The sequence below is a fragment of the Microchirus variegatus genome (genome assembly GCF_963457635.1).
Source record: "Microchirus variegatus genome assembly, chromosome: 9".
Taxonomy (NCBI): Eukaryota; Metazoa; Chordata; class Actinopteri; order Pleuronectiformes; family Soleidae; genus Microchirus; species Microchirus variegatus.
This window is the reverse complement of record NC_139810.1, coordinates 28,788-55,000: the sequence shown is the minus strand read 5'-3', so window position 1 is coordinate 55,000 and position 26,213 is coordinate 28,788. Positions and strand designations below refer to the sequence as shown.

At 45.3% G+C, this 26,213-nt stretch overlaps 3 protein-coding genes across 3 annotated transcripts in view; 2 read left to right on the top strand and 1 right to left on the bottom strand.

Annotated features, from left to right (window-relative positions):
- The window catches only part of LOC310931570 (cyclin-dependent kinase 17-like), a 26,708-nt gene extending 17,600 nt beyond the window's left edge, over positions 1–9,108 (top strand). The window contains exons 8-18 of the mRNA XM_083894757.1: positions 579–673; positions 760–822; positions 1,054–1,177; positions 3,343–3,463; positions 4,088–4,185; positions 4,789–4,894; positions 4,987–5,029; positions 5,313–5,403; positions 5,592–5,669; positions 7,150–7,280; positions 7,607–9,108. Of these exons, the coding sequence (XP_083750883.1) occupies positions 579–673; positions 760–822; positions 1,054–1,177; positions 3,343–3,463; positions 4,088–4,185; positions 4,789–4,894; positions 4,987–5,029; positions 5,313–5,403; positions 5,592–5,669; positions 7,150–7,262 (932 nt within the window). The 3' untranslated portion in view covers positions 7,263–7,280; positions 7,607–9,108. The remainder of the gene's footprint in view (positions 1–578; positions 674–759; positions 823–1,053; positions 1,178–3,342; positions 3,464–4,087; positions 4,186–4,788; positions 4,895–4,986; positions 5,030–5,312; positions 5,404–5,591; positions 5,670–7,149; positions 7,281–7,606) is intronic.
- A 2,920-nt stretch (positions 9,109–12,028) lies between these two features.
- parapinopsina (parapinopsin a) lies at positions 12,029–14,169 on the bottom strand (the record flags this gene model as incomplete). The annotated part of the gene is made up of 5 exons (XM_083894946.1): positions 12,029–12,169; positions 12,254–12,508; positions 12,606–12,843; positions 12,976–13,066; positions 13,854–14,169. 5 exons carry the CDS (start codon positions 14,167–14,169, stop codon positions 12,029–12,031), a joined length of 1,041 nt encoding a protein of 346 aa, XP_083751072.1.
- Positions 14,170–14,703: 534 nt separating this feature from the next.
- On the top strand, positions 14,704–25,986 carry ddx20 (DEAD (Asp-Glu-Ala-Asp) box polypeptide 20). The gene is made up of 11 exons (XM_083894756.1): positions 14,704–14,906; positions 15,731–15,825; positions 17,933–18,101; positions 18,552–18,666; positions 20,566–20,708; positions 21,317–21,455; positions 21,564–21,622; positions 21,712–21,794; positions 23,011–23,116; positions 24,022–24,123; positions 24,404–25,986. Exons 1-11 carry the CDS (start codon positions 14,711–14,713, stop codon positions 25,528–25,530), a joined length of 2,334 nt encoding a protein of 777 aa, XP_083750882.1. The 5' UTR covers positions 14,704–14,710; the 3' UTR covers positions 25,531–25,986.
- The last annotated feature ends 227 nt before the right edge of the window (positions 25,987–26,213 follow it).

The following is a 26,213-nucleotide window of genomic DNA, read 5'->3' as shown; positions in this document are numbered from 1 at the left end:
CATTGTTAGGGTAAGGGTTAGCTTACATTGATAGCACTGCAGCGAGACGCTGCTGAGAGAGTGTGTGTGTGTATGAGGGGCGGACCTTATGTGTCTGTGTCCTCTGTGTCTCTGACTCTGTGTCTCCGTCCTCTAGTGTCTCTAACTGTCCTCTGTGTCTCTAACTGTCCTCTGTGTCTCTAACTGTCCTCTGTGTCTCTGTCCTCTGTGTCTCTAACTGTCCTCTGTGTCTCTAACTGTCCTCTAGTGTCTCTAACTGTCCTCTGTGTCTCTGTCCTCTGTGTCTCTAACTGTCCTCTGTGTCTCTAACTGTCCTCTGTGTCTCTGTCCTCTGTGTCTCTAACTGTCCTCTGTGTCTCTAACTGTCCTCTGTGTCTCTAACTGTCCTCTGTGTCTCTAACTGTCCTCTGTGTCTCTAACTGTCCTCTGTGTCTCTAACTGTCCTCTGTGTCTCTAACTGTCCTGTGTGTCTCTAACTGTCCTCTGTGTCTCTAACTGTCCTCTGTGTCTCTAACTGTCCTCTGTGTCTCTAACTGTCCTCTGTGTCTCTAACTGTCCTCTGTGTCTCCGTCCTCTAGTGTCTCTGCTGAAAGACTTGAAACACGCCAACATCGTCACACTTCATGACATCATCCACACTGAGAAGTGTCTCACACTGGTGTTTGAGTACCTGGTGAGTGTGTGTGTGTGTGTGTGTGTGCGTGTGTGCGTGTGCGTGTGCGTGTGTGTGTGTGTCTAAACCTTCTTCTTCTTCTCCAGGACAAAGACCTAAAACAGTACATGGACGACTGTGGCAGCATCATGAGTGTTCACAACGTCAAGGTGAGGGGGAGGGGCTTATGTTCACTGTCATGTGACTGTTGTGATGTTAGTGTTTGTGATGTTTGTGTTGTTTGTGATGTTTGTGTTGATTTTGTTGTTTGTGTTGAGTGTGTTGTTTGTGTTTGTGTTGATTGTGTTTGTGTTGATTGTGTTTGTGTTTGTGTGATTGTGTTGTTTGTGTTGTTTGTGTTTGTGTTTGTGTTTGTGTTGATTGTGTTGTTTGTGTTGCAGATCTTTCTGTTCCAGTTGTTACGAGGTTTGTCGTATTGTCACCAGAGGAAAGTCCTGCATCGAGACCTGAAACCTCAGAACCTGCTCATCAACGACAGAGGGGAGCTCAAACTGGCCGACTTTGGTACTGCAACTACATCTGTCCTCTAATGTGTCCTCTAAATATGTCCTCTAAAGTGTCCTCTAAAGTGTCCTCTTAATCTGTCCTCTAAAGTGTCCTCTAAATATGTCCTCTAATGTGTCCTCTAAATATGTCCTCTAAAGTGTCCTCTAAATCTGTCCTCTAAAGTGTCCTCTAAATCTGTCTTCTAAAGTGTCCTCTTAATCTGTCCTCTAAAGTGTCCTCTAAATCTGTCCTCTAAAGTGTCCTCTTAATCTGTCCTCTAAAGTGTCCTCTAAATCTGTCCTCTAAAGTATCCTCTAAATCTGTCTTCTAAAGTGTCCTCTTAATCTGTCCTCTAAAGTGTCCTCTAAATCTGTCCTCTAAAGTATCCTCTAAATCTGTCTTCTAAAGTGTCCTCTTAATCTGTCCTCTAAAGTGTCCTCTAAAGTGTCCTCTAAATCTGTCCTCTAAAGTATCCTCTGAAGTGTCCTCTAAATCTGTCCTCTAAAGTGTCCTCTAAATCTGTCCTCTAAAGTGTCCTCTAAATCTGTCTTCTAAAGTGTCCTCTAAATCTGTCTTCTAAAGTGTCCTCTTAATCTGTCCTCTAAAGTGTCCTCTAAATCTGTCCTCTAAAGTATCCTCTGAAGTGTCCTCTAAAGTGTCCTCTAAATCTGTCCTCTAAAGTATCCTCTGAAGTGTCCTCTAATGTATCCTCTAAATCTGTCCTCTAAAGTGTCCTCTAAATCTGTCTTCTAAAGTGTCCTCTTAATCTGTCCTCTAAAGTGTCCTCTAAAGTGTCCTCTTAATCTGTCCTCTAAAGTGTCCTCTAAATCTGTCCTCTAAAGTGTCCTCTTAATCTGTCCTCTAAAGTGTCCTCTAAATCTGTCCTCTAAAGTATCCCCTAAATCTGTCCTCTAAAGTGTCCTCTTAATCTGTCCTCTAAAGTGTCCTCTAAATCTGTCCTCTAAAGTATCCTCTGAAGTGTCCTCTAAATCTGTCCTCTAAAGTGTCCTCTAAATCTGTCCTCTAAAGTGTCCTCTAAATCTGTCCTCTAAAGTATCCTCTGAAGTGTCCTCTAATGTATCCTCTAAATCTGTCCTCTAAAGTGTCCTCTAAATCTGTCCTCTAAAGTATCCTCTGAAGTGTCCTCTAAATCTGTCCTCTAAAGTGTCCTCTAAATCTGTCCTCTAAAGTATCCTCTGAAGTGTCCTCTAATGTATCCTCTAAATCTGTCCTCTAAAGTGTCCTCTAAATCTGTCCTCTAAAGTATCCTCTGAAGTGTCCTCTTAATCTGTCCTCTAAAGTGTCCTCTAAATCTGTCCTCTAAAGTATCCTCTGAAGTGTCCTCTAATGTATCCTCTAAATCTGTCCTCTAAAGTGTCCTCTAAATCTGTCCTCTAAAGTATCCTCTGAAGTGTCCTCTAAATCTGTCCTCTAAAGTGTCCTCTAAATCTGTCCTCTAAAGTGTCCTCTAAATCTGTCCTCTAAAGTATCCTCTGAAGTGTCCTCTAATGTATCCTCTAAATCTGTCCTCTAAAGTGTCCTCTAAATCTGTCCTCTAAAGTATCCTCTGAAGTGTCCTCTAAATCTGTCCTCTAAAGTGTCCTCTAAATCTGTCCTCTAAAGTATCCTCTGAAGTGTCCTCTAAATCTGTCCTCTAAAGTGTCCTCTAAAGTGTCCTCTAAAGTATCCTCTGAAGTGTCCTCTAATGTATCCTCTAAATCTGTCCTCTAAAGTGTCCTCTAAATCTGTCCTCTGAAGTGTCCTCTAAAGTGTCCTCTTAAAGTGTCCTCTAAAGTGTCCTCTGAACAGGGTTCCCAAGGGTCCTTGAAATCCTTGAAATCCTGTGAATTCTCAAGGTCGTTAAAAAGTGTGTTTTGTTGTGTTTGTACGACTTTTCACTGCAAACTAAAAACCGCAGACGTGAAATTAGCGCTAAAAGTAGCCGTGTTTGTACGAGTGGCGGCCATCTTGAAATCCAATGTCGGGTTTGATGAGTTGAAGAAGATGAAAATTCCGACTTCTTACCACAACTGGAATGCACCATGAGAACAATTCCGCAGCAACACTGCCCTCTGCAGGTGGAAAGTAGAATATGATCAATTATTTTTGGTCTAATTTCTCTGTAAGTGTTTTGTTTTTGTGATTTTATATTTGATTGTTTTCATAAATATGTTTTATTTCAGGTTTAGCTCGAGCGAAGTCTGTTCCCACGAAAACGTACTCCAATGAAGTGGTGACGCTGTGGTACCGACCTCCTGACGTCCTGCTGGGCTCCACCGAGTACTCCACCCCCATCGACATGTGGTGAGACAACACATGGATAACACTGAAAACACATGGAAAACACACTGTAAACACACTGTAAACACACTGAAAACACACTGAAAACACATGGAAAACACACTGTAAACACACTGAAAACACACTGAAACACATGGAAAACACACTGTAAACACACTGAAAACACACTGAAAACACAAGGAAAACACACTGAAAACACATGGAAAACACACTGTAAACACACGGAAAACACACAAACTACACACAGGAAACACACTGAAAACACACAGGAAACACACTGAAAACACACAGGAAACACACAGGAAACAAACTGAAAACACACAGGAAACACACTGAAAACACACAGGAAACACACTGAAAACACACTGAAAACACAGAAAACACAAAGAAAACACACTGAAAACACACAGGAAACACAGGAAACACACTGTAAAGACAGGAAACAGACAGAAAACACAACATTGTTGACGAATAAAAATGAGATGAAATGTGGTTTTCAAAATAAAATGTCTCTTCATTTTGGAGATGGAATAACGTGATAATGATGTTTTCTGTGTGTGTGTGTGATGATGTTTTCTGTGTGTGTGTGTGATGATGTTTTCTGTGTGTGTGTGTGTGTGTGTGCAGGGGTGTGGGTTGTATCTTCTATGAAATGATCACAGGTCGACCGTTGTTCCCTGGATCCACTGTGGAGGATGAACTTCACCTCATATTCCGCATCCTTGGTAAGACTGTGTGTGTGTGTGTGTGTGTGTGTGTGTGTGTGTGTGTGTGTGTGTGTGTGTGTGTGTGAGAGATAAACACTGACCTTGTCAGGACCAGTCGTCCTTAACGTACGGTAGAAGAAGAAGATGTGAAAAAAATTTTTGTCAATTAAATTTTTTTTTTAAATCAGAATTCAGCTTTAATGACGATGAGTTTTGTCACAGTGAGGCTTCCGTACGTTTGTTTTCTGACTCATTTTAACTCCAAAGAACATCAACGTTCTGTCGTCAGGTCCATGGTTCTCAAACTGTGGTACATGAGCGCCCTCTGCTGGACAATCACAGACACTGTTCTACTGTGTGTATTATTGATATATATACATACACACATATATGTGTGTATGTATATATATACATATATATATATATCAGTGTCTGTGATCAGAGTGTCCAGAAGATTCAACAAATAATAATAAACTGTCCTAATGTGCATGTATATACTGTGTATATGTGTATATACGTATACATACATATATATATATATATGTGTATATACATATACACATATATATATGTGTATATGTATGTATATATAACTAGACTCCTCCCCCTTGTCATTCACAGGGACTCCTACAGAAGACACTTGGCTCGGCATCAGCACCAACGATGAGTTTAAAACCTACAACTTCCCTCAATACAAAGCAGAGCCTCTGGTTAACCACGCCCCCAGGTGTGTGTGTGTGTGTGTGTGTGTGTGTGTGTGTGTGTGTGTGATATGAGCAGTGTATTTACTGATCTAAATGTTGACGTTGTTTCCTCCAGGATCGACAGTGATGGACACGACCTGCTGTTAAAGCTTCTCCAGGTAAACATCAGTCATATATATACACACATATATATGTGTATATATATGTGTGTATATATGTATATGTACAGGGTTCACACAGGTCCTTGAGGTCCTGGAAATCCTGGAAAGTTTGTGAATTTAGGATAAAAAAAACTTCATAGATGTGAACAGTTTTGTGTTTGATTTATTTATAGAAGTCACAACTTTAAAGATGTTTCTCTTCATGTCGTCGTATTTATATGAACTTTAACAAACACAGTTGAAAAAAAAGCCTGAAATGTTCCTTTAATTTCTTTGTTAGTTTGAGGCAAAGAAACGAGTTTCAGCCAAAGACGCACAACAACATTCTTACTTCAGGATTCTGGGAGAGGAAGTTCTGACACTGACCGACAGTGAGTACACACACACACACACACACACACACACATACACACACACACACACACACACACACATAAAGACACACACACACACACACACACACACACACACACACACACACACACACACACACACACACACACACACAGTGTGTAATAGTGTAACTGTTACAGTAACTGTGTGTGTGTGTGTGTTACAGCTGCCTCCTTGTTCTCAGTCAAAGGCGTTCAGCTGCACAAAGACCCAGGGAAGAGATCTTCAGTTTATCCAGAGTCAAGTAAGTCCTGGTCCTGGTCCAGGTCCTGGTCCAGGTCCTGGTCCAGGATCTGTGGGGAAGCAGGGAATCAAAGAAAAGAATCAAAGACTAAAAATCTGTGGACGCTAATGTTTTTATTATACTTTTATTTTAGTCCAGGGCTCTTATTTTGAAGGACAGAAAGGAAGTGGTGATAACAACAACAACTTAATATTATTATTATTATTATAATAATATCAGTGATTAGTGTTAGTTTCTTCTTCTTTGCTTTCAAAGGAAGTAGAGACTCAGTCTGTCCTGATTTTTATTTCTCTCTTTTTACTCCTCCTCCTCCTCCTCCTCCTCCTCCTCCTCTTCCTCCTCCTCCACCTCCTCCTCCTTCTCCTCCTCCTCCTTCTCCTCCTTCTCCTCCTCCTCCTGCTCCGTGTCCTTCTTCTTTTCCTTAATCCCATCTTCCACCTTTGTGAAACCTACTCCTGAATGTGTCCTCAACACAACAATACCTCCCTGACTTCCTGACCTCCTCCTGACCTCCTGACCTCCTCTTCCGTGACCTCCTGACCTGACCTCCTCCTGATCTCCTCCTGACCTCCTTCTGACCTCCTGACCTCTTCCTGACCTCCTCCTGACCTCCTCCTGACCTCCTCCTGACCTCCTGACCTCTTCCTGACCTCCTCCTGACCTCCTCCTGACCTCCTCCTGACCTCCTGACCTCCTCTTCCGTGACCTCCTGACCTGACCTCCTCCTGATCTCCTCCTGACCTCCTCCTGACCTCCTGACCTTCTCCTGACCTCCTCCTGACCTCCTCCTGACCTCCTCCTGACCTCCTGACCTCCTCTTCCGTGACCTCCTGACCTGACCTCCTCCTGATCTCCTCCTGACCTCCTGACCTCCTGACCTCTTCCTGACCTCCTCCTGACCTCCTCCTGACATCCTGACCTCCTCCTGACCTCCTCCTGACCTCCTGACCTCTTCCTGACCTCCTCCTGACCTCCTGACCTCTTCCTGACCTCCTCCTGACCTCTTCCTGACCTCCTCCTGACCTCCTCCTGACATCCTGACCTCTTCCTGACATCCTGACCTCCTCCTGACCTCTTCCTGACCTCCTCCTGACCTCCTGACCTCTTCCTGACCTCCTCCTGACCTCCTCCTGATATCCTGACCTCCTCCTGACCTCCTCCTGACCTCCTCCTGACCTCTTCCTGACCTCCTCCTGACCTCCTCCTGACCTCCTGACCTCTTCCTGACCTCCTCCTGACCTCTTCCTGACCTCCTCCTGACCTCCTGACCTCTTCCTGACCTCCTCCTGATATCCTGACCTCCTCCTGACCTCCTCCTGACCTCCTCCTGACCTCTTCCTGACCTCCTCCTGACCTCCTGACCTCCTCCTGACCTCCTCCTGACCTCCTGCCCTCTTCCTGACCTCCTCCTGACCTCCTCCTGGCCTCCTCCTGACCTCCTGACCTCTTCCTGACCTCCTACTGACCTCCTCCTCCTCAGTGCTGGTCCATCATAAATTGTCTTCAGCTCCGTCTCAGTTCTTCCAGAGAGAATCAGTCAATCTCAGATCTCAGAGTCACAGTCTGTCGTCCACGTCCACGTCCACTGGCTGAGTGTCTTCTACCACTCTGGTAAATACTCTGTCCTCTGTCTCTCTCTGTCTGTCTCTGTCTGTCTCTGTCTGTCTCTCTCTCTCTGTCCTCTGTCTCTTTCCTTTAACGTCTATTTTTTATTATAATGTAGTTATTATATTATTATTATAATGTAGTCATTATATTATTATTATAATGTAGTTATTATATTATTATTATAATGTAGTTATTATATTATTATTATAATGTAGTTATTATATTACAAACACACACACATGTATGTATATATACATGTGTGTGTGTTTGTGTTTTTCTAAATGTTGAACTTTTCTAATGTGATTTTTAAACATATTTCTGTGTTTCAGCTCAGGTGAAGAGCAGGAGGCAGAGTGTGTTGTTTTAGACGCTGAGGACACAAGGACACAAAGACAAGGACACAAGGACACGAGGACACAAGGAAGCTGAGGACAGAAGGACATGTGGAGTTGGCCCCGCCTCCTCAGACACACATTCACCGACCCTGACACACACACACACAGATGCTGAAGGAGTGATAAACACTGAAAAAGACAGTGAACACACACACACACACACACACACACAGATGCTGAAGGAGTGATAAACACTGAAAAAGACAGTGAACACACACACACACACACACACACACACACACACACACACACACACACACACACACACACACCTGACTCTATATTAAATGAAAAAGACTTGAAGTTCAACCTTAAAGACGGAAAAACGGGAAAACCTTGAGATTCTCCCGAGTCGTCGCTGCTGCTGCTGCTGCTGCTGCTGCTATTACCGCCACTGACCAGGAGAGGGCAGCATTTAAGGAAGTGGTTGAACTGAAGAAGGAGTGAGAGGATGAAGAAGTGAGAGGACACGCACACTCACACACACACACACACACACACACACACACGCTCACACACACACACTCACACACACATGCGTCTTCTTTGCACCTGTTTTACCTCTTCACATCATAAGCCCCGCCTCCTCCAGCTCCACCTGTGTTTAAATGTGTAAATGTGTGATAATCCAGATAAATCCAGATAATCCCGACTCTCCCTGGATCATGTGACTGACAGACGTGTTGCACATTCCCTTGAGCTCAGGACTTTAACGCGAGTGTGGTTTTATGAAGGCCCCGCCCCCTTCCTCCTCAGGCTCCTCCCCCTGAAGAACGGTTTCTCTTCATCCACACAAACGTTTTCATTTTAAAATCAGGTTAAAACGACAACAACGACAACAAATAACAGAGAAAATTATTATTTTCAACAAACGTTCTGAACATAAAAGACAACAAATCGATATAATGCAGCGATTTATTTGCAAACGTTTATGGATGATAAATGAGTCGTTTACATGTTTAGTTCATTAATTCTGTGTTTTATATAGTTTTTATATCAAGTCCTGATTAACTTCAAAGGGTCAGAAATGTGTTCTTTTCAGAGACGTTAGTGGATCCTGACCCAGTGTTTGACAAACATTGGTGTAAATGTTTCATTCAAAGCATGAAATGGGTCAAAGGAAAAGTCAAGTTATTAAGTTTCTCAGAACAGAAATGTGGAAAAAATAATAAATAATAATCAGATAATGTCTGTTATTAAAAGATTAAGATCAGTTTAAGACGTTTTTAACCACAAACTTCTTAGTTTAAGAAAGTTCAACTGAAGACAAACAAAAGTGAAGGAAAGAAGGAAAGAGTGAAGTTTGTTTGTTAATCTCAAAGCTGCGCTAAACGACATTTCATTAGAAAAACAGTTGAATGTCATCAGTGAATGGTTTTATATTCACTTTGTGTTTCAAAGATCTCAGAACTCGCTTCATGACCTTCATTAACCCCAGATGACCTGAGGTGACCTCTCACACTTTGAAAGGCTCCGCCCACATGGGGGGGGGGGAGGGAGGGGCTAATACACCTGTAACATTCCCTCATCATCAGGAGCAGATGGTTTGTTTTGGAGCTCGAGGCCCAAAACGTAACTCAAACCCACTGAGACGCAGACGCGTTGTCGTCTCGTGTCACGACTTCTCGGATACGACGGGACCAAAAAGTCCGTCCTCCGTCGTCCTCCGTCGTCCTCCGTCGTCCTCCGTCGTCCTCCGTCGTCCTCCATCGTCCTCCTCCGTCCTCCGCAGGTGTTTCGTTCAAGCTCACGACCGTTACGCTACGTTCACACCAAACGTGAATATCCGTGTTTGCGGCGCCACAAGGATCGCTGCACTTTTGTCGGGTCGGCCCAAACCGTCATTGACTTCTTGACCATTTTCCACGATCTTTTTTCTTTTCTTGTCCACGTTACCTGTCGTCGAGCTCCAGTTGCTCCGTCTGACTCCGTCTCAACGCTGATTGGTCTTTGCATCAAAGCCAAATGTTCGCAAAAGTTGAAAAACTCAGTTCACGACCATCACATGGCGTCACTGAGCGTCGCAAAGCTCTGGATGACATCTTGTCGTACTCGGGGCCAGACTCCGCCCTTATATGGAGGCCGCAACGTCATCGTTGATGTCTGTGCTTTGTCTGCGGTGGAAACGTCTGCAGAGCAGAAACCGTGGTGGTTTCATAACGAGTGTCTGAAGCTAAACGCTGGAACGTGGATGAAGACGATGGTTTCTTCTCTGCAGAAGTTTCCACCTCAGAGATCAGAGCTCCGATGGTTTAGTCCATAATGAAAAGAGAGGATCACGACTTGTGTCTACGATGACGTCCAGAGCTTCCATCTCCTCACTAAATCATCTCATTCTGGTGTGAACACAGATCAGCTGAATGGAGGTCGTCGGGTCACAGTGTGACTGACATGTAGCGTGTCCATGGACCACCCCTCACTCTGTATAAACGTATAACTCTTCACATTCGGCATCTTTTTCTTTTCTTTAGTCAAAATCACAACAATATTCTCCCTCATCACTAAAAAGCCAAGGATGATGATTTACGTTTAATTTAGAGAAGAGATGATGAAACTGTGAGACTTGACTTAACTGATGATGATGATGATGATGATGATGACGATGATGATGATGATGATCACAGCTTATTATTGTTGTTGTTATTATTTTATGTTTTTTTTTTGCTCTTTAACAAACTGGATCCAAAAGGCTGGAGGAACGTATGCAAAAGAGTTTGAGACACTGGTCATTTTTGATTTTACTCAATGACAGAGGTGTGTGTGTGTGTGTGTGCGTGTGTGTGTGCGTGTGTGTGTGTGCGTGTGCGTGTGAGCACAGACCTTCAGAAGTCTATGAGATGTTAAAACCTAATAAAAAAGAAAAAATCCTTTTGTCTCATAAATTGTTTTATTTTTCAGATTCATGAAACAAATGTTGACAAAAAAACAAAATATGCTGAAAAAAACACACAACTGTTGCCAAAATGTAATGGCTTTAAAGGCCCAGTACGTAAGAATGACTGACATCTAGTGGTGAGGGAGCAGATCGCAAACAAATATTATTAGGAAATATTGGTGTTTTCCATTATATTATATATTATATAGTTGTAACTCTACATATATCTGAATATCATCAGCGTAATGATGTTGATCTCAATATGTGTTAAAAAGATTCTACAGATTAAAAAATAAAATAATGATAAATAAGTGTAAAATAATGAACGCATGGTTCACTTTAAGGTTCACGTTCTGCCGTTACTTTTGCAGATTGTTGTGCATTTATTATTATTATTATTATTATTATTATTATTATACGCATATAATCTATGTATGTTTTGGACAATAAATAAACAAATAAAAAAAATCCCTCACTTAGTTGTGCGTGTCATCAGCGTGTCATCATGTATCGTCAGCGTGTCATGTATCGTCAGCGTGTCATCAGCGTGTCATCAATGTCGTCAGCGTGTCGTCAGCGTATCGTCAGCGTGTCGTCAGCGTGTCGTCAGCGTGTCGTCATGTGTCATCAGCGTGTCATCAGCGTGTCATCAGCGTGTCATCATGCATCGTCAGCGTGTCATCATGTATCGCCAGCGTGTCATCAGCGTGTCATCAGTGTCGTCAGCGTGTCGTCAGCATATCATCAGCGTGTCGTCAGCGTGTCGTCAGCGTGTCATCAGTGTCGTCAGCGTGTCGTCAGCGTATCATCAGCGTGTCGTCAGCGTGTCGTCAGCGTGTCGTCAGCGTGTCGTCAGCGTGTCGTCAGCGTGTCGTCAGCGTGTCGTCATGTGTCATCAGCGTGTCATCATGTATCGTCAGCGTGTCGTCTGCGTGTCGTCAGCGTGTCGTCAGCGTGTCGTCAGCGTGTCGTCAGCGTGTCCTCAGCGCGTCGTCAGCGTGTCGTCAGCGTGTCATCAGTGTCGTCAGCGTGTCGTCAGCGTGTCGTCAGCGTGTCGTCAGCGTGTCGTCAGCGTGTCGTCAGCGTGTCAACAGCGTGTCATCAGCGTGTCGTCAGCGTGTCAACAGCGTGTCAACAGCGTGTCATCAGCGTGTCAACAGCGTGTCATCAGCGTATCATCAGCGTGTCATCAGCGTGTCATCAGCGTGTCAACAGCGTGTCATCAGCGTGTCGTCAGCGTGTCAACAGCGTGTCAACAGCGTGTCAACAGCGTGTCATCAGCGTGTCAACAGCGTGTCGTCAGCGTGTCGTCAGCGTGTCGTCAGCGTGTCGTCAGCGTGTCGTCAGCGTGTCAACAGCGTGTCAACAGCGTGTCATCAGCGTGTCAACAGCGTGTCATCAGCGTATCATCAGCGTGTCATCAGCCTATCATCAGTGTGTCATCAGCGTGTCATCAGTGTCATCAGCGTGTCGGTGGAACTTTAATCTTTGGGAGATTGTTGGGGTGAGACTCTCTGGCTCTTGTTGATCGCGGCCACAGTCGTCTCGTCCTCAGGCGTCTCTGGGTCGGACGTCCACGGGTTCCTCCCACACAAGATGGCCGATACGGCGTATCCTCGAAACTGCGAATAAAAACACGCAAACAAATACATGTGGTTAATACACTGGACTCTCTGTCTTTGGATTAAGGATTAGTGTGGGATTACCTGTCTGTTCATGAATATGTAAATGATGGGGTTGTAGACGGTGCTGCTCTTAGCCAGATAAACGGGTACGGTGGCGAGAAGCGGATCAACGTTCAGATTAGAGTCAACGACGACCGCTAACGCCATGGAGGCGTACGGCAGCCACGTGACCAGGAAGGCTAACACCATCACCACCACCATACGACACACCTGCACCTCCGCACGGCTGCTGCTGCTGCTGCTGCTGCCCGCCTCACACACCTGCAGCCTGGTTACCTAGGAGACCACAGTCAACAACTGAGGAGGAGCAGGAGGAGGAGCAGGAGGAGGAAGAGGAGGAGGAGCAGGAGCAGGAGGAGCAGGAGCAGCTCACCTGACGGAGCGTCCACAGTAGTCGTGAGTACGACACCATGATGATGGTGAAGGGCAAAGTGAAGCAGAAGCAGAAATAAATAACGATGTACGACATGTTGCCGATGTCACGACTCGACCAGTTGGGGGCGCAAGAGGTTTTCATGGCCTCCTGCTCATAACTGCCCCAGCCGAACAGAGGAGGCGTGTTCCACACAAACGACCACAGCCAGGACACAACCACACCCGCCACGGCGTGTCTGAGGAACACACACACACACACACACACACACACACACACACACACACACACACACACACACACACACACACACACACACACACACAGTGATTGACAGGTGGTTCAGTCCTGGTCCTGGTCCTGGTCTCACCTGGTCTGGAACAGCACAGCTCCCATAGGATAACACACCACGATGTAACGCTCCACAGAAATGATGGCGATCGTACACAGACTCGTGATTCCTGTGAGAAAAGACGAGTAAAGTAAAGTAATCAAAGTACTTTGACTATACATATATATACACATATATATATATATACATATATATGTTTGTATATTGTAGTTCTCAAAAAAATTTATGATGTTCCCAATAATATATTAAAATAATATAAATTAAATATAATGTATATATATTATATATATATATTTTATTTTATATATATGTATATATATATACACACATATATATGCTCTATATATATAGTAGTTCACAATAAAAAACATTTATGATGTTCCCAATAATATATTAATATAATATAATAATATATAAATATATTATGAAAAGATATATATATATATTTAGAAAAAATTCATTTATATATATATATATATATATATATATATATATATATAAATTGTATTAAATATTATAATAATGATTAAAAAACAAACAAACAAAAAAACAGACAGAAATAAAATAGAATAGAATCGAAAAATTAAACAAAGACAATTGTAATTATAACCCTAGAAATAAATGATTAAATGTTTAATTTGTTTAATAACGTCGTAAATATAACCACATGTTTTATTATAAGTATTATTATTTTTATTATGATAAAAATACTGTCCTCTGTTGTTCAGTTTGGGCAAGTTTTCATTTTAATTTTAAAACAAGTGAAGTGAAGTGAAGAGAAGAGCTGCAGGATAAAAATGGGAAAAAAATCAGATTCATAAATTAAAATCAAATAAAAAGTGCAGCTGCGACAGAAGAGAAAAATGACCGAGTGCAGCTTTAAAGCGTCTTCTCACCAAAGAAGGCGACGGTGAAACCTTCCATCACACAGAACACTCGACCCAGACCGAAGCGTCCTGAGGCCGTGATGACGGCGGTGGGGAGGCCTCCTAACGCAGCACAGCCCAGGTCACACACAGCCAGGTTCACCAGGGCGTAACTGAGCGGCTGCCTCAGCTGACGGTGTTTCACCGTCACCACGATCACCAACACGTTCAGGAATATTCCAGCCACAGAGAACGTTCCCATGACCGCGGCCAGAGGGAGGTGAACGCCCGCAGACACCAGCAGAGGAGGCCTGGCCTCAGAAGACAGGTTTACAACCATCCTCATGACGAATAATCCAACACTGAAACATTCTCTGGATTATAAGAGACTCCAGGACCATTTCATTCTGACAAAATCCGGATTGTGGGAAGCAATCATTCTAATTTGAGAGCTTCTTAAGACTTTGACTGACTGCAGCTGCTGCTGAGGGATTAAAAACACAGGTTTTAGATCATAATCTGAGAATATGAAGAGATTTATACAAGAATATTCTCACAATGATGTCTCTAATCTCAGAAATCTTTTTTTGGAGATGAGATTAATCCTTTTTTTTTATTCTTCTCTGATTAAAGTCAGAATTTATTTTTTAATCTCAGAATCCTGACTTTCTTCTCCTCACCCTAACCCTTACAAAGAGTATTTTTACAACGATTAGTTTTATTTTTAATCATTCTGTGCCTTTGAATTGTGCTTTAATCTCACCTGTGACCATAAAAGACACATTTTTACTGCACCTCCCTGTCAGCAGGTGGCGGTAGCGGCGCCGCTCTGTCTCTGTGCTTCCTTCTTTAAAGCGAAGCAGCGGCGGTAAACACACACAGAAAAGATGGCGTCCTCCATGAAGAAGGCAGCGCACGACATCACCAGTCGTCAGCGGACTGAAGACGTCCTTCTGTCGGACAACATTGACTTCGCCTCTCTGCTGCTCTCCGCCCCGGTGCTGGACGGACTCTCCGCCGCGGGATTCAACAAACCGTCGCCGATACAACTCAAGGCGATCCCGCTGGGCCGCTGTGGCCTCGGTCAGTGTCTTCATGCTAACACCGTTAATAATGCTAATGAAACACTGTAAACACACTGTAAAACACTGTAATGACTTAGTAAAACACTGTAAAAATACTGTAATGACCCAGTAAAACATCATTCATGTTTCACGACCGTCATTAATGCTAATGAAACACTGTAAACACACTTTAATGACTCAGTAAAACACTGTAAACACACTTTAATGACGGAGTAAAACACTGTAATGACGGAGTAAAACATTGTAATGATTGAGTAAAACACTGTAAACACACTAATGTTTTACTCCGTCATTAAAGCAAATGAAACCCTGTAAAAACACTGTAAAAATTCCAGTGTAATGACAGTAAATATTGTTCATGTTTTACACAGTGTATTAATTCCAGTGTACTGATTCGGTCAACATTATTCATGTTTTACAGTGTATTCCACAGTGTATTCCAGTGTTTTTACAGTATTTTTACAGTGTTTTAATTCCAGTGTACTGACTCAGTGAAACACACTGTAAAAACAGGCTGACAATTAACAGGATTCATATTCAATAACAATACTTTAGAACACTCTTTTATAGTATTATTCTTTTTTTCTCTCCAACAATTACAACATTTACAATATCTTTCATTTTTGTAACTTTTATTTTCAACAGAACAATTACTGACAGACTTACCAACAGGATTCATATTTAATAACAATACTTTACACTATCTTTATCATATCTGATAGGAAACCTTAGGAGCGCCCTCTGCTGGACCCTCAGTGCTGCTGCTCCAAATAAATGATTATATTTAAAAGTGTTTCTGCTAACGCGTCGCTCTTGTTGCAGATTTGATCGTTCAGGCAAAGTCTGGTACAGGAAAGACGTGTGTGTTCAGCACCATCGCTCTGGACGCTCTGATCCTGGACAATCCTGCTACTCAGGTGAGACGTTCACACCACGCTGTGTCCACACCACGCTGTGTTCACACCACACTCTGTGTTCACACCACGCTGTGTTCACACCACGCTGTGTTCACACCACGCTGTGTTCACACCACGCTGTGTTCACACTACGCTGTGTTCACACCACACTGTGTTCACACCACACTGTGTTCACACCACACTGTGTTCACACTACTCTGTGTTCACACCACACACTGTGTTCACACCACACACTGTGTTCACACCACACTGTGTTCACATCACGCTGTGTTCACACCACGCTGTGTTCACACCACTCTGTGTTCACACCACGCTGTGTTCACACCACTCTGTGTTCACACCACGCTGTGTTCACACTACGCTGTGTTCACACTACGCTGTGTTCACACCACTCTGTGTTCACACCACACACTGTGTTTACACCACGCTGTGTTCACACCACTCTGTGTTCACACCACATTGTGTTCACACCACACTGTGTTCACACTACGCATTGTGTTCACACTACGCTGTGTTCACACAACGCTGTGTTCACACCACACACTGTGTTCACACCACACTGTGTTCACACCACACTGTGTTCACACCACACTGTGTTCACACCACTCTGTGTTCACACCACACACTGTGTTCACACCACTCTGTGTTCACACCACGCTGTGTTCACACCACGCTGTGTTCACACCACACTGTGTTCACAACACGCGGTGTTCACACCACACACTGTGTTCACACCACGCTGTGTTCACACCACGCTGTGTTCACACCACACTGTGTTCACACCAAGCTGTGTTCACACCACACTGTGTTCACAACACGCTGTGTTCACACCACGCTGTGTTCACACCACACACTGTGTTCACACCACGCTGTGTTCACACCACACACTGTGTTCACACCACACACTGTGTTCACACCACACTGTGTTCACACCACACTCTGTGTTCACACCACGCTGTGTTCACACCACGCTGTGTTCACACCACGCTGTGTTCACACCACACTGTGTTCACACCACGCGGTGTTCACACCACACACTGTGTTCACACCACGCTGTGTTCACACCACGCTGTGTTCACACCACACTGTGTTCACACCACGCTGTGTTCACACCACACTGTGTTCACAACACGCTGTGTTCACACCACACTGTGTTCACAACACGCTGTGTTCACACCACACACACTGTGTTCACACCACACTGTGTTCACACCACACTCTGTGTTCACACCACACACTGTGTTCACACCACACTGTGTTCACACCACACTCTGTGTTCACACCACACTCTGTGTTCACACCACGCTGTGTTCACACCACACACTGTGTTCACACCACACTGTGTTCACACCACACTGTGTTCACACCACACTCTGTGTTCACACCAAACTGTGTTCACACCACACTGTGTTCACACCACACTCTGTGTTCACACCACACTGTGTAAAATCTAGGTGAAATTATTTAAATTTGTCAGAAATGAAAGATAAAATAATTGACCCCAGAATTAGACTTTTATATTTCTATATACGTTTATATTAATATTTTATTTTATATTTAAGTTTATATTATTTCTATCAGGAGCAAAGTCAGCTCTACAGAGGCGGCCATTTTGGGAGCAGTATGTTTTCACATTAGCTCACAAAGGACAAACTAATGTTTTCACTTAACTAATAATCATTTTGTTAATCCATTAATCTGATGATTATATTCTCCATTAATCCAGGACTTGTTTGGTCCATAAAATGTTGATCAGCGTTTGTCAAACGTCAAAATCACGATGTTCCCAAATCAGATGTTTTTGTCTTTGATAAAAAAAATGCACAGATTGTTTGGGAAGAAACTTCTTTGTGTTTGTTTATTTCTGTTTTTGTGGTTTAAACTTTAAAAAAATAACATCTTCACTGGATCTGGACCAATGAATGAAGGGATGGATAATAATCAGCTGAGATTAACTGTGTGTGTGTGTGTGTGTGTGTGTGTGTGTGTGTGTGTAGTTTAATCTTATTAGCAGTGAGGTTTAACTGATCTGTGTCTCTGTGTTTAATCAAACCTGAGTGCTTGTTGTTGTTGTTGTTGACCTCTGACCTCTGACCTCTGACCTCAGGTTCTGGTGTTAGCGCCCACTCGTGAGATCGCGGTGCAGATCCACTCTGTCGTCATGGCGATCGGCTGCTGTATGGAGGGTCTTCAGTGTCATGTGTTCATCGGAGGTCGAGCTGTGAGTCAGGACAGAGTTCACCTGAAGAAGTGTCACATCGCTGTGGGTTCACCTGGTAAGTTCATCTTACTGTTGTTATTATTTATAAACTTATATTTAATGGAATCAAACCATCGCAGCACCAAACTTTAATGTTCATTCTTATTAAAGCTGCAACTAAACATGATTTATTGATACATTTCATTCATTTTTATGACTTCTGTGTTTTATGGAGCAAAGAAAGAAGAAAATATAAAAAATAAGAATCTGATTCATAGATTTATCTAAATAGTTGATGATTAATTATATAATTGATTAAAAATGGAGTAACTGCTTCAAAGATTTACATCAACCTGTTTCTCATCTCATTTCCTGTCAACCTGCCTTTCAAAATAAGAGCCTCTGACTTTGTCTTTTTACTTCTTTTATAAAACTTGTGTCTTATCAATTGTTTATTTTAGTCTTTCCACAGCCGTTATGAACACAAACACATTGATTTGTTTGTTTGTTTGTTTGTTTGTCTCAGGTCGTATTAAGCAGCTCATAGAGTTAGGAATGTTGTCGACGACCAGCATCAGATTGTTTGTTCTGGACGAGGCCGACAAACTGCTGGAGGAGGGAAGTTTCCAGGAGCAGATCAAGTAAATATGCTGAGTCAGCACTGTTTCAACATGTTAATGATGAGTCAGCACTGTTTCAACATGTTAATGATGAGTCAGCACTGTTTCAACATGTTAATGATGAGTCAGCACTGTTTCAACATGTTAATGATGAGTCAGCACTGTTTCAACATGTCAATGATGAGTCAGCACTGTTTCAACATGTTAATGATGAGTCAGCACTGTTTCACCATGTTAATGATGAGTCAGCACTGTTTCAACATGTTAATGATGAGTCAGCACTGTTTCAACATGTTAATGATGAGTCAGCACTGTTTCAACATGTTAATGATGAGTCAGCACTGTTTCAACATGTTAATGATGAGTCAGCACTGTTTCAACATGTTAATGATGAGTCAGCACTGTTTCAACATGTTAATGATGAGTCAGCACTGTTTCAACATGTCAATGATGAGTCTCTCTCCTCTCCTCCTCCTCTCTCTCCTCTCTCCTCCTCTCTCCTCTCTCTCCTCCTCTCTCCTCCTCTCTCCTCTCCACTCTCCTCCTCTCTCTCCTCTCTCTCCTCCTCTCTCCTCTCCACTCTCCTCCTCTCTCTCCTCTCTCCTCCTCCTCTCCTCTCCACTCTCCTCATCTCTCTCCTCCTCTCTCCTCTCCACTCTCCTCCTCTCTCTCCTCTCTCCTCCTCCTCTCCTCTCCTCTCTCTCCTCCTCTCTCTCCTCTCTCCTCTCTCCTCCTCCTCTCCTCTCCTCTCTCCTCTCCACTCTCCTCCTCTCTCTCCTCCTCTCTCCTCTCCACTCTCCTCCTCTCTCTCCTCTCTCCTCCTCCTCTCCTCTCCTCTCTCCTCTCCACTCTCCTCCTCTCTCTCCTTTCTCTCCTCCTCTCTCCTCTCCACTCTCCTCCTCTCTCTCCTCTCTCCTCCTCCTCTCCACTCCTCTCTCCTCTCCACTCTCCTCCTCTCTCCTCCTCCTCTCCTCTCCTCTCTCCTCTCCACTCTCCTCCTCTCTCTCCTCTCTCCTCTCCTCTCCTCTCTCTCCTCTCTCCTCCTCCTCTCCTCTCCTCTCTCCTCTCCACTCTCCTCCTCTCTCTCCCCTCCACTCTCCTCCTCTCTCTCCTCTCTTCTCCTCCTCTCCTCTCCTCCTCCTCTCCTCTCCTCTCTTCTCTCCTCTCCACTCTCCTCCTCTCTCTCCTCTCTCCTCCTCCTCTCCACTCCTCTCTCCTCTCCACTCTCCTCCTCTCTCCTCCTCCTCTCCTCTCCTCTCTCCTCTCCACTCTCCTCCTCTCTCTCCTCTCTCCTCTCCTCTCCACTCTCCTCCTCTCTCTCCTCTCTCCTCCTCCTCTCCTCTCCTCTCTCCTCTCCACTCTCCTCCTCTCTCTCCCCTCCACTCTCCTCCTCTCTCTCCTCTCTTCTCCTCCTCTCCTCTCCTCTCCTCCTCCTCTCCTCTCCTCTCTTCTCTCCTCTCCACTCTCCTCCTCTCTCTCCACTCTCCTCCTCTCTCTCCTTTCTCTCCTCCTCTCTCCTCTCCACTCTCCTCCTCTCTCTCCTCTCTCCTCCTCCTCTCCACTCCTCTCTCCTCTCCACTCTCCTCCTCTCTCCTCCTCCTCTCCTCTCCTCTCTCCTCTCCACTCTCCTCCTCTCTCTCCTCTCTCCTCTCCTCTCCACTCTCCTCCTCTCTCTCCTCTCTCCTCCTCCTCTCCTCTCCTCTCTCCTCTCCACTCTCCTCCTCTCTCTCCCCTCCACTCTCCTCCTCTCTCTCCTCTCTTCTCCTCCTCTCCTCTCCTCTCCTCCTCCTCTCCTCTCCTCTCTTCTCTCCTCTCCACTCTCCTCCTCTCTCTCCTCTCTCCTCTCTCCTCCTCCTCTCCTCTCCTCATCTCCACTCTCCTCCTCTCTCTCCTCTCTTCTCCTCCTCTCCTCCTCTCCAGCTCCATCTTCTCTTGTCTTCCTGTGAACAAACAGATGTTGGCGCTCTCAGCCACTTACCCAGAATGCCTTGCTCAGCACCTGACTCGTTACATGAGAGAGCCGACGTTTGTGAGACTGAATCCCAAAGACCTGGGTCTCAGAGGTAAGAGATGAGCTGGTCCTCAGACCTGGACCTCAGACCTGGTCCCTCAGACCTGGTCCTCAGACCTGGACCTCAGACCTGGACCTCAGACCTGGTCCTCAGACCTGGACCTCAGACCTGGACCTCAGACCTGGATCTCAGACCTGGACCTCAGACCTGGTCCCTCAGACCTGGTCCTCAGACCTGGACCTCAGACCTGGACCTCAGACCTGGTCCCTCAGACCTGGTCCCTCAGACCTGGTCCTCAGACCTGGACCTCAGACCTGGACCTCAGACCTGGTCCCTCAGACCTGGTCCTCAGACCTGGATCTCAGACCTGGATCTCAGACCTGGTCCTCAGACCTGGTCCCTCAGACCTGGACCTCAGACCTGGACCTCAGACCTGGTCCCTCAGACCTGGTCCCTCAGACCTGGTCCTCAGACCTGGACCTCAGACCTGGTCCCTCAGACCTGGTCCCTCAGACCTGGTCCTCAGACCTGGTCCTCAGACCTGGTCCTCAGACCTGGTCCTCAGACCCTGGTCTGGGGCCTCAGAGGTAACAGCTGTTTTTGTGTCATTTCCTGGTCTGTTGAACATCATCATGTTGTCCTTGTGCGCCCCCTGTCAGGCCTGAAGCAGTACTACAAGCTGGTGCAATCTCATGCTTTACCTCACAGAGTTTTTGAGGAGAAAGTTCAACATCTGCTGGAACTGTTCAGCAAAATACCCTTTAATCAAGCTCTGGTCTTCTCTAACCTGCACACACGGTAGGTACTACACAACTACACAACTACACAACTGTGTGTGTGTGTGATGATGATGATGATGATGATGATGATGATGATGATGAAGGTGGTTCTCTGTTGTCCTCTCAGAGCTCAGCACCTCGCAGACATCTTGTCCTCTAAAGGTTTACCTGCTGTTTGTATTTCAGGTGAGTATTGATGAGTAATACTCTCATGTACAAATACATCATATAAATATCATATAATCATATATGTGATATAATAAACTCACCCTCAGGTGGATTGAGTCAAGACCAGAGACTGGAGGCCATGTCCAAACTGAAGCAGTATCAGTGCAGAGTCCTCATCTCCACTGACCTGGTGAGGTCCACACGTCTGTGTCCACACGTCTGTGTCCACACGTCTGTGTGTCCGCACGTCTGTGTCCACACGTCTGTGTCCACACGTCTGTGTGTCCGCACGTCTGTGTGTCCTCACGTCTGTGTCCACACGTCTGTGTCCTCACGTCTGTGTGTCCACACGTCTGTGTCCACACGTCTGTGTCCACATGTCTGTGTCCTCACGTCTGTGTGTCCACACGTCTGTGTCCACACGTCTGTGTCCTCATGTCTGTGTCCTCACGTACACGTCTGTGTCTGTGTCCTCACGTCTGTGTCCACACGTACACGTCTGTGTCCACACGTCTGTGTCCTCATGTCTGTGTCCACACGTCTGTGTCCACACGTCTGTGTCTGCACGTCTGTGTCCACACGTCTGTGTCCTCATGTCTGTGTCTGCACGTCTGTGTCCTCATGTCTGTGTCCACACGTCTGTGTCCTCACGTCTGTGTCCTCACGTCTGTGTCCTCATGTCTGTGTCCACACGTCTGTGTCTGCACGTCTGTGTCCTCATGTCTGTGTCCACACGTCTGTGTCCTCATGTCTGTGTCCACACGTCTGTGTCCTCACGTCTGTGTCCTCACGTACACGTCTGTGTCCTCACGTCTGTGTCCTCACGTCTGTGTCCTCACGTCTGTGTCCTCACGTCTGTGTCCTCATGTCTGTGTCCTCATGTCTGTCCACACGTCTGTGTCTGCACGTCTGTGTCCACACGTCTGTGTCCACACGTCTGTGTCCTCACGTCTGTGTCCTCACGTCTGTGTCCTCACGTCTGTGTCCTCACGTACACGTCTGTGTCCTCACGTCTGTGTCCGCACGTCTGTGTCCACACGTCTGTGTCCGCACGTCTGTGTCCACACGTCTGTGTCCTCACGTCTGTGTCCACACGTCTGTGTCCTCACGTCTGTGTCCTCACGTCTGTGTCCTCACGTCTGTGTCCACACGTACACGTCTATGTCCTCACGTCTGTGTCTGCACGTCTGTGTCCATCGTTAAAGACACTGACGCTGGGGTTTATCATGACTTTGTGTTTTAACACTGATGGTTTCTGCTGTTTCTGCTGCTGATGCTCCTTCTCCTTCTCCTTCTCCTTCTCCTTCTCCTTCTCCTTCTTCTTCTTCTCCTTCTCCTTCTCCTTCTCCTTCTTCTCCTTCTTCTTCTCCTTCTCCTTCTCCTTCTCCTTCTTCCTTTCTGCTCAGACGTCCAGAGGAATCGACGCAGACAAAGTTAACCTGGTGATAAACCTGGACGTTCCTCACGACTGGGAAACATACATGCACAGAATTGGACGAGCGGGACGATTTGGTGAGTCCACATCACTGTGGGGCTAAAGAGTGGAGAGGCGGGGCTAAAGAGTGGAGGGTGGGGCTAAATATTGGAGAGGTGGGGCTAAATATTGTAGAGGTGGGGCTTAATATTGGAGAGGTGGGGCTAAATATTGGAGAGGTGGGGCTAAATATTGGAGAGGTGGGGCTTAAGAGTGGAGAGGTGGGGCTAAAGAGTGGAGAGGCGGGGCTAAAGAGTGGAGAGGCGCGGCTAAAGAGTGGAGAGGCGGGGCTAAAGAGTGGAGAGGCGGGGCTAAAGAGTGGAGAGGCGCGGCTAAAGAGTGGAGGGCGGGGCTAAAGAGTGGAGGGCGGGGCTAAAGAGTGGAGGGTGGGGCTAAATATTGGAGAGGTGGGGCTAAACAGTGGAGGGTGTGGCTAAATATTGTAGAGGTGGGGCTTAATATTGGAGAGGTGGGGCTTAATATTGGAGAGGTGGGGCTAAAGAGTGGAGAGGCGGGGCTAAAGAGTGGAGAGGCGGGGCTAAAGAGTGGAGAGGCGCGGCTAAAGAGTGGAGAGGCGGGGCTAAAGAGTGGAGAGGCGGGGCTAAAGAGTGGAGGGTGGGGCTAAATATTGGAGAGGTGGGGCTAAATATTGGAGTGGGGCTATATTCCATAATAGTCCAACAACAGAAAGAGTTGAGTGTTTTTAACACGTTTACACCTTTAATACCAAAGAAAAGAATTAAAAAGAATAACTAATAAATGAAAGATTACATTAAAAAATACAAATATTTTTAATTATTAAAACAACAAAATATTTCAAAACAACTAAGAATAGAAAGAATACGACATAATTTTATTTAAAACCACTGAAGCTGAAATAAATGACCTGTGTTGTTGTCTAAATTGTGTTGTTGTTGTTGTTGTGTTTCCGTTTGTGTGTCAGGTACTCAGGGTTTGGCTGTGACCTACTGTTGTCATGGAGACGAGGAGAACAAGATGATGGCCATCGCTCACAAGTGTGGCCTTAATCTGTGTGTGCTGCCGTGTAAGAGACACACACACACACACACACACACACACACACAGACACACACACACAGACACACACACACACACACAGTTTTAAAACTCCTTTGTTCAGATTGACCTCAGGACTTTGGTGTTGGCAGAGTGAGACGAAACAAAACTCCAAACATGTTTCTGTGATGTCTTTAAAGACTTGAATCCACTCTCTGTGTTGTTTTAGAAACTGACCACACGAGGCAGCAGAGGCGTCTCAGTGATGATAAAATGACAGATTTTCTCTCCGTGTTGTTTTTGCTCAGCCGTCGTCGATCCGTCGCTGATGGATGAACCGTGTGACTGGGACGTCTGTTCTGAAGCTTCTACTGCAGCTTCTTTCTCTAAACTCAGGACAGAGAAGAAGAAACAGACCAAGGCTGAGGGACGACCTCCTCCTGCTGCTGCTGAGGAACCAGGAGCAGGAACCAAGCTGGAGAAGAACCTGAGGAGAGGAGGTGCTGAGTCTGAGTCTGTTAGGTCTGCTCAGACCCTGAGGAGAGGAGGACACAGAGGAGGACACAGAGGAGGAGATGTTGAACCTGAGTCTCCTCTTAGTTCTGCTCAGACGACACTGACTCGAAAACAGCTGCAGGACGCGTTACCAAAGATCTCCGCCCTCAGCTCCTTCAAGACTCGCCCGTCAACGTTCGTGACCTTTGACGAAGCTCGGGAGGATTTCCAGACCTTCATCACGTCCGGTTTGGGGAGGTCGGTGGAGGTCGTCAGAGAGTTCAGAGGTCGAGACGTGGACGGCGACGACTGCGGACACTCGGAGTTCATCACGCTTCACGACGACGGCTCACAAACTGTCACGCAAAACGGTGGGAAGTCCAACGTTCAACGTTCAGCTCCTCCACCACAAGACTCTGCTTCATCCAGCTCTGAGTCGGAGGAGGAGAACCAGGAGGATGATGACGAGATGATGAGTGATTTAAATCACACTGGAGGTGAGAGCAGAGCAGCAACACAACGTCCCAAACCCCTGAGTCCTGAGTCTGGACCAAAGATCCAGGTTCCGTCTTCATCTCAGAGACGAGAACCTGAAGCGAGCGTCAGAACAAAGACGATCAACAACCAGGAGGAGAGAGAGGAGCTGAGGAGGAGTGAGGAGGAGAGGGTGAAGATCTCAGAGAAGACAAAGAGAAGAAGACAGAAGAGAGACAGAGAAGAAGAAGAAGAAGAAGAAGAAGAAGAAGAAGAAGAAGAAGAAGAAGAAGAGTGGAGCTCTTCAGATTACTGGAGCTCTTGTTACCGAGCGTGGAGCGACTTCTACTCGTCCATGTCTCCTCATGAAGAGCGAGGTCATCACAGTTACTACAGCGCCGCCCACAGGTGGATGGCGGCGTATCGTATGAACGCTGTTTACGTGGAAGAACTCATGAAGCACTGACCACACTGTAATCTGCACTTAATCCCATCATCCCCCGTCATTATTCTTGGAATATTCCATCATGCTCCTGTTTGGACTTTAATTTGACACAGATCGACTCTGTCAGTGAAAAACATCATGGATTATAGATTATAAACATCATGGATCATAGATTATAAACATCATGGATTATAGATTAAAAACATCATGGATTATTTGAGTGATTATTTAAAAACTTGTTTCCTTTGATTTTCACAACAGTGACAAACTTAAGTTTCCTGTTTGAAAAAAGTGGTGAAAGTATTTTTTAAAGTTTTGTTAAAATCACTGGTTTGACGGCAGTTAATCTGTCAGTAAGTCACAGATTATGTCAGTTACTGACAGATTATGTCAACTCTGTTCCCTGATGACAGAATAATCCTGACTTTATTACAGATGTTTGCACTAAATGATTGAATTAGTTGTTTATTTACACAAAGTGACCACACGAGGCAGCAGCTGAGTCTCTGCCTCTGACCACTTCAAAATAAACAGACTTACCTTTGAGGAGCGTGTGTGTGTGTGTGTGTGTGTGTGTGTGTATAATTCACTGTATAGAGTCTCTTGAGGTCACTGAAGGTCAGACATCTTCACAAGCTCTTGATTAAGGACCAATCAAGCGCCTCCTGCTGATCGTCCAATCAGAGCTGAGCGACTGACAAAAG